The following is an 8,612-nucleotide window of genomic DNA, read 5'->3' as shown; positions in this document are numbered from 1 at the left end:
AGGAATATCTTGTGGATTCCTAAATTATTCTGATGTTATCCAAAACATGAGCTATTGTCGATCATTACATAAAATTTTGTTGTGCGAAAAGGTTTCTTTTTTTTGAATAATAATAGCTAAAATAATATAGAAAATATATTTTTGCTATCTGTATAAATTATATTTTATCGCGTTGTTGCTTAAGACTTTTAAGACGCAGGAAAAAGAAGAAAAAAAAATCAGATTAATCAAATTGTATTAGAAATTTTTGAATAATTAAAGATAAGCCATTCATTAGCAAAATTCGCTTAACAAGCGAATTGTACTCTGTTATCAATATGTAAGGTTTCATTTTTATATTTATCTTTTGATACGCGCATGCATTTGTAAACAATAGACCGTAAAATTTTAATTATACTGCAGATTATCAGAATTCATAGTCAGAAACGCAACATCAAAAATTATGCGATAAGAAATTATTTTAATAACTAAATTTTTAGATAAAAGAATATTTCTCTCGAAATTGATTAAAAATGTTTAAAAAGAAATAAGTAGCTACTAACGATTAAAAGAAAAAGTTTTTACGTTTCTTTTTCTACGAGAGAGAGAGAATATATATTATACAAAATCTACAAGTGAAATTAGTCATTTTTATCCTTATTATTAAATAAACAGATCTGTGCTACAAATGTTTTAATACTTTGAGTGATCGACGAATTGTTTTACAAATTTCACTATAGAAACATATCGAGATATATTATAATATCCAAATATTGTACTATTTCATGTCATCTTATGAATCTTTTATTACGCCTTTTATGTGCGTAAAACGTACAAAAAATATGCACGTGCAATGTCATATTGCGATATGCACGCTTTTCTTTATTTACTATTTAAACATCCAGAGTGCATATCCAGACGGTCAGCGTTAGGCAAACGCGTATGGAAGATATCACGCGTCATACGAGCGATAAACCGATCGATAGGTAATCGATCTATTCACGGAAAGGGAAATTATGCGAAACGAGAAAGATTGATTGCCGCAAATCAACCTCTCCTTGATGAGAATATATTAAATTTCAATTATTTTATAAATATTTTTAATAACATATGCTATATGTATGTATGTAAGATTGGCGTATCACGCGTAGTAAAGCGCTTCTAATCGCAACAGATGAGTCAGTTAAACGACAAGGTCGCTCAACGATGCAATTATGTGGCTATTCGATCGTGTACAGAAAATAAACAAGCATGAGTCGACAGAGAATGCAAGTTTCTAACATGTCGGCAGCAATCTATTACATCCAATTGCTGTAATCTTCGCACATAGTTGCAATGACCTTGATCGTCTATTGGATTCAAGAGAGACTCGAGACTTCGGTTAGAAGCCGAATCGATGTTGTGTCTCGATCAGCGGCTGCCGATCGTAATAAGAGAGACATGGAATGTCTTTGAACTTATACAAGTTTCTGGAATCAATACTAGCAATAATATCGATGATATGTAGGCAATATATTAATTTCAGAAATGTACATATATATATATATATATATATATATATATATATATATTATTGATCTCAGAGAAAAATGTATATATAATATATTATTTAGAATCGACATTGATTGCTTAAACTTTGAGTTGCGTGCATAAGAATACGTGTTGTACCAAAACGTGTTGTGGATTCTTTTGAATGTTATTGAACAATATATATTGTTTTCAAATTGTATATGTGTGAAAGATATTTTCGAAATCAATTAGATATATAGAATTTCTATTTGCGTCGATAAAGTCATTATTTCTACTTTGAAATGCTTAGAAATGTAAATTTCTCCTAAACTTGATAATGAGACATAATTACAGGGTAAAAAACAATAATAAATAAAGATTAAAGATTTAAAAAATTACATTCTACGATATATTTTTATATCTAAATATAAAATACAACTTATTTCTTATATATATATATATATATATATATATATATACACGCGTTTATATACATTTATTTGATATCACGTTATTACCAACAGAAATAAGAATACAATTCTCACAGATCTAAAAATATATATGATATAACAATATTATGCTCTATAGCTTTCATTATTACTGAAATGTTTGTCTAAATATTGAAAATTACAAAATTTACTAGATTTTAGTTATTATTTTGGTGTTTGAATATTTCAAAAGGTAAATTATATTTTACAAAGCAATATATATATATAATAGAGAAAAAATATAAAAATTATTAGAGAAAATTATCAGTTTTCAAATGATGCGAAATAACTTAAATTAAATCTTGAAAAAATAGCATTTTATGATATATGATACTTATTTAATGTTTTTTAATCTTATCAATATAGGTGATTTTCATCCTGATTTAATTATATGTTTATATATCCGAGAGATGCGAGAATGTTTCTGAGAAAGATGAATCGCTAGATTATTTACAGAGTATAAAAGAGTATGAATACATATATATATATATATATAAATTAGTGTTTTCAGAACTATATAATAGTATACTATATACTGTTATACAGTGTATATTTATAAGACTATAATTTTTACATATGATAATAAGATACATAGAAATTATAAAAAAATGGTTCACACTGTTAAAATGAGGAACTTATAATGAATTAGATATATATATTTTAATGTTATTCCAATTATCTACATTAGAATTAGAAAAACAAGGTTCTTTTGTGTTAAGTTTTTTTAATTTTCACACACATAAAAAATTAAATATTGCTAGAATATTTCTGTCAAATTAATTTTAGAAGATTTGTAAAGAGAGATAGGATCATCAATCAAACTTGTGCAAACCTTACGATTAATTAATTACTATTAATAATTTTGCAATGTAATTCAATACGAATTTATGGACATTTGTATATACATACATATGTATATATATTATCTTTTTAAGAAAGAAAAATATATACTTTTTCTTTCCCTCTTTTCAATCCACACGTTTTCCAATAACCAATTTTTATTACAATAATATCAAATATTATTATAATAAAATTGTAAAATCTTTAACATTTTCCTATTAGATATTATATAGTAAATGTTAGTTGAAATTGATAAAATTTGATTATTTCAAAACGTATAAAAATTTGTTAAAGGAATGGTTTGATTAACGAATTTTTATTGATCTTAATGCAAATTAAAGTTGGTCAATGATAAATATGAAACTTTATAAATTAATAAGTTTATAGGTGGTGTAATTTAAATTCATAACATTTTTTAATTCTTTATAAATATGTAACTTTTTATAAATGTATACTTCATATACACACATATAACATATGTAAAAGTATTCACATAAATAATTTTAATGTCCTAAAAATCGGAACTTTAAATAAACATATTTAAAATGTTATGAAATTCGAATAATAGTAAGTTAAATATAGGGACTCACCATATTTTCATGTACGATTCACATTACTGTGTAATGGGACAAATTTACTTTGAAATTGTATAAAATAAAAGTTTATTTAACATCTGAATCCATGTAGCATTAGCTATGCTTGATTAGATCGTCTGCTTCGACGAGAAGAACTGGAAAATAACGGACGTGGTTTATACAAGTCATCACTTGAATATCGTTGACTGCTCCTATTGCGGCTGTAATTTCAAGGAACAATAATGTTAGATTAACTATAACTCTTCTCTTAAGTAGTATTCGAGAAAATATTTATTTAACATGATACAATATTCAATATATGCGTTTAGAGAATAAAATACAGAGCATATAATTTACAGCACCGAAGGAAAAGAGCGCAAAAAAATATATACAAAATTTCGTGCTATATAAAAACCTCGAGAACATATAACACGTACCTTTTTTCTTCTTTGATTACATTAGACAATGCTGTTTTTTCGCTCGTCGCGGACACATCGCTGTCCGGGCTCAGAGGCATAACGAAATTCTCGCCATTTGACACTCCCTGCGGATTACATAAATTCGAGAATCTCGGTTTTTTGTTGAATCTCCTTCTTTTGACGTTGTGCACGATATCTTCATTGAGCGACAATGTCCGTTTATGATCGTCATTATTATTATCCGAATTATTTACCAATATGTCTGATAAGGGGCTGGACGAACGTTTGCGCAATTTCGGCAATGGTGGTGCCGCCATAGATTTTGGTATCGAGAAAACCACTTTGCCGCCCAGACTCTCTATTATATCTTCTAGGGACGAATTCTCTAACAACTCTAGAGATTCTAAGAAACTGGAGAATCTTTCCGATTTCTTATTGTCAGTCTTGAAGTAATAGCAATCTTCTCCATTATCCTCGCTGATAACGGAGGACGAGGATTTGGTTTCCGGACAATCGCTATGTAAATCTATCCTGTCGATTTTCGATGACGCACACATTTCTATCTGCTTCTCACCCTGTGGTTCTTCATTGTTGTCTTCTATATCTGTCCGATTGTCAATTTGCGCTTCATTATCGATCCGCGTTTTCATTTCGTTATAATCCCGTATTTCCGCATTCTTTTCCATCGATTGTTTCGTACTTTTCTCGTTATTATCCATAGATTCAGATTTTACCAAAACTGTAATTTCTATCTCCTTCTGTGAAACATGTGTTTTCTCTATTTGCGACGAGCATTTTTCTGCATCGATATTTAGTGTTTTGTTGTTAGTGTCTTTCGTAATATTGTTATACCTCTCTTTAAATGTTTCCGTATCTTCAACATGCGGGTCATCAGATCGTGTGATTTTCTCGTTAGTTTTTGAATTTTGTGCGATTGCTTCTCCTGATACATCTGATACTATCTCACTTAAAGATTGTTTTATGCACAACTCCATATTGGATAATGTTGACTTGGATTGTCTATTTAAAAAATCATTCGTACAAGATTCGGCTCCTAACATTATTATCGATCTTTCGTCCAATGTTAAATGGGTTTCTTGCTTTTCGGGATAAGGTTCCTCATATTCTTCGTCGGGAATTTCTATAATCTGAACACGCTCATCGTCCGGCATGCCTTCGAGATTGTCAGTATTTTTTATTGTACTTGATTGACTTGTTTGTTCCGTTTCATGTGTAACTCTTTTCTCTCCTTTCTTATCGTCCTTAAGTTTCTCCTTTTCCATCAGTTTTCTGATTTTCATTAGTTTTTTAGCTTCGTGTATATTTTTTGCGAATTTTGGCTTTCTGATTTTCACATCGTCAGAGGTCGATTCATCCTCTTTACTGGATAACAATCTTTTTTTCAAAGGTAAACTTGTGTCATGCAAAACAGCTTCTTCTTCGTGTTTGTCATACGTTTCGTCTACATTATCAAGTTCTAGCTTCAAATAATTCTTATCATTTGTCAAATTGTGAGACGATTTACAATTTGGTTGCTGTGAGTCATTCATTTGTGTTTCTTCGATACTATCCGACGTTTCGCTACCAGAATTGCTAATGTGATTATTCTCCTTCGTCAAACTCGACGTACCTGATTTGTTGCTCGTCATGTTGGAATTTGCGTTGTTGGACGGCGAGGTCTTGCTATTTGAGCCGTTCGAACCATCTCTGTCAGTGGAACGCCGATCATTAGAGCTTTTCCGTAAGCTTGAATGATCGTCCTTCATCTTTGATTTCTTATCCTCTCGACGTTTTTTATCCTTTGTTGGGCTATCATTTTTCGAATCTCTCTTACCATCTGATTTCTCATTGCGATCCGAACTTTTGCTCTGTTGCAAATAATTTTTCGCATCCTTCTTACAATTTGTTGTCTTCTCACTGCTTACTTTGCCATCCTTCCTTATATCCACTTTTCCACTTTTATCTTCCTTCTCATTTTTCGAAACTTTTTTTGAATCAGGCTTGTCTGATAAATCTGTCTTGCTATTGTAATGACTTTTATTTTTATTATCTCTCGACAATCGTTTTTCATCCCGTTTTGCTTTATCTTTCGAGTCTGATCTTTTATCTTTCCCATCTACAACCTTTTCTGACATCTTGCTGCTTCTACTTTCATGATAATTTACGGGGATATTTTTCGACGACGACGACGATGATGAGCTTCTGTGCTCTTTTCTATTTGATTTTTTGTCTTTAAAAGAATCCTTTTTGTCTTTAGCTTCTTTAATAAGTTTAACATCTTTGTCTTTATTTAATTTTTCTTTCTCTGTCAATTCCTTCTTCTCTCGAAGCTCTCTGATCTTCTCTTTGTAGATATCTTTCAAATCTTTTGCTTCCTTATTGATATTATCTTTATCTTTCTTGTCCGTTTCCTTGAGTTTCTCATCCTTGAGTTTGTTTGCGTTATCTTTAAAAGTTTCTGAGATATCTTTAGCTTTATCTGAATTTTCTCTTACCTGATCAATTTTATCTTTAGATTTACTCTTACTATGTTTATCATATTTCTCACTGCTATGACTACGCGATTTCTTTCTTTCATTACTTCTATCTTTGTAATATTTTGTATCTTTATTGTTAATCTTTTCTTTCATGTTTTTTGACTTGATGGATTCACTATCTTTGCTCTTTTCCTTGGAACTCTTATCACATTTATCTTTCATACCACTATCTGTAGCATCGCGAGAGTTTTCTTTGGAAGATATACTTTTAGTGCCCTTAAAATCTTTTGAATCTTTATAATCTTGTGCATCTTTATTTTTAACAAAGTCAAAATTGCTTTTGGCTGTTTTGCTTTTCGAATCAAACTCTCTGATAGCTTTAAAATTATCTTTATTACTTTTAACTTCATACTTGTCCTTTGTTACATCATCTTTCAATGCATCATGTACTGGTGTTAAACCATGATTAGAAGAACCAAAGTCTGTTACTATCGATAATCGAGAATCTGAGGAAACTTTGCTAAGTTGAGAATCTTGATTGCTACAATCAAAATTATCCCGTGATAATTCATTCGAAAAATCTGGACTTCTTGATCTATGACTCGTTAGTTCTGATATTCCCGATAGGTGTGAATCATTCGAAATGTTGGATTCATTCAAGTTCATAATGTCTATTGGTTCAAATGTTGGACTAACTTCTTCGTCTTCATCTTCTATTTTGTCATCCGATTTTCCAGATGTGTTTAAATTTAGGCTACTACCAGTTTTATTCAGAGCTTTACAAGCTTCGTCCAGTGTTTTTTCTTCTGAAATGTGTCCATTTTCAGGACTAGCTTTATTTTTATCTCTGTATAACTCTTCATCTTGTAACTTTTGTTCATTGGCTTTGTCGATCTGCTTTACATCAACATCATTTACATCACTTACATCTATTGATTCAAGGGATACATCCTTCAAACTGTTCTTATCAGACTCTGGCGAGACTGGATCCAAATCTTTAGGTAATAAATCTTTAAGACCACAAGCACCATTTTTCTCTTTCACCTTTGGTCTTTCTATACCCAGAAATTTGTATACCACATCTTCTATTTGCGACATGAAAACTGAGTAGACTTTGGGATTTACTACTTGATCCACTATCCGTTCTACGCCAGCATCCAGATATGGCGCATCGTGTATATGCTTGCGTAAAGTTTCCCTGAGTTGATTCTTGTTCAAGTCTGGTTTCCATATTTGTTTAGTAAGAAAAGAGTTTACAGAGCCTTCAACTCTTGTCCTCAGATTTTGATACGCTGGCTGAAATTACATATATCGTATTGTACTTATGCCACAGTTTCTATAATAGTATTACAATATCTACTCTAAAATTAGCACATAGTATTAAGCTTGTAAAAACTAATGTTTTGTCAGAAACGATACATTAATGATTCAACATTAAAGATTTGTTACAAATAATACAAAATATTACACGGCATGAATATTCTTCACTTAGTAGTAAAATATTTATTGATAATTAAAATCTATTACATTTTCAGCTATGTCTAATGTTTCAATATTAAGTTACGTCTAACCTGCATCGAAGAAGTTAGATAAATGAGTCAAATTCGTTACAAATCACGTCGTTACATCAAGGATTACTTTACCTTTGTATCAACATCAGCGATACATTCTTTGCGAAACTGATCAAAGATGCCTTGGGACTTAACTTCACCCACTATATGATCGATCAATCGCGAGTCACCAGCCAGCAAAGTATTGGATAAACTTAATTCCATGTCGACTAATGATGACCGACCAGAATCAGATTTCGTTCGTCACAAAATAGCAGAGGCAACCATTTTTATCGATCAACGCTGGCAGAAACATCTCGTCAAGCAACAGACACAGCATCCATCACGGCCATGTTTTCTCGCATCCCTTCACAATCTTCATATTGTGCGCGCATGCGTGATAGTATCAGGTAGTATTCTGACTGAGACCTGAGACAGAGGCTGCGTTCCGATATTCACTGCCAGTATTGAAAATCTATAGTTTACGTCACGTACACTATAGATTTTCAGTACGAGCAGTGAATATCGGAACGCAGCACAAGACTCTCTTTTTCGCGCATGCGCGATATATGCGGCAATATGGAAATCCTACCCGTGGAATAAAATAAAAGTAAGATGTTTATTTATCTTGCTCGCATTCGCTTGTTTAGGGCCTCGTTACATTTGTCGAACGTTTTAATTGGCCAATATTATAGGAAATTATCGAAATTCTAAAAATTCTCTCTATCTGACAGCAGATCGGTCCATCCGACAAACTAATCATGCAACAAATGTA

The 8,612-nt window shown here is 31.2% G+C and overlaps 1 protein-coding gene across 1 annotated transcript; it reads right to left on the bottom strand.

The window, feature by feature from the left end:
* Window positions 1-3,163: 3,163 nt before the first annotated feature.
* Window positions 3,164-8,266, bottom strand: LOC138935196 (biorientation of chromosomes in cell division protein 1-like 1). Its single transcript, XM_070299627.1, has 3 exons — window positions 7,931-8,266; window positions 3,829-7,583; window positions 3,164-3,612 (listed from the first exon to the last, which is right to left on the bottom strand). Exons 1-3 carry the CDS (start codon window positions 8,060-8,062, stop codon window positions 3,510-3,512), a joined length of 3,990 nt encoding a protein of 1,329 aa, XP_070155728.1. The 5' UTR covers window positions 8,063-8,266; the 3' UTR covers window positions 3,164-3,509.
* Window positions 8,267-8,612: the final 346 nt, after the last annotated feature.

The sequence above is a fragment of the Polyergus mexicanus genome, unplaced genomic scaffold (assembly GCF_030449975.1).
Source record: "Polyergus mexicanus isolate NDT 795.1 unplaced genomic scaffold, iyPolMexi1.0 SCAF_7, whole genome shotgun sequence".
In the NCBI taxonomy this organism is placed as follows: domain Eukaryota; kingdom Metazoa; phylum Arthropoda; class Insecta; order Hymenoptera; family Formicidae; genus Polyergus; species Polyergus mexicanus.
This window is presented reverse-complemented; position numbering and strand designations above follow the sequence as displayed.

Coding starts and splice junctions, on each gene's coding strand:
- LOC138935196 (XM_070299627.1), bottom strand. CDS start 8,062: ATGGAATTAAGTTTATCCAATACTTTGCTGGCTGGTGACTCGCGATTG. Junction 7,584..7,930: donor TCGCTGATGTTGATACAAAG/GTAAAGTAATCC, acceptor ATGTAATTTCAG/CCAGCGTATCAAAATCTGAG. Junction 3,613..3,828: donor GTAATCAAAGAAGAAAAAAG/GTACGTGTTATA, acceptor TTGAAATTACAG/CCGCAATAGGAGCAGTCAAC.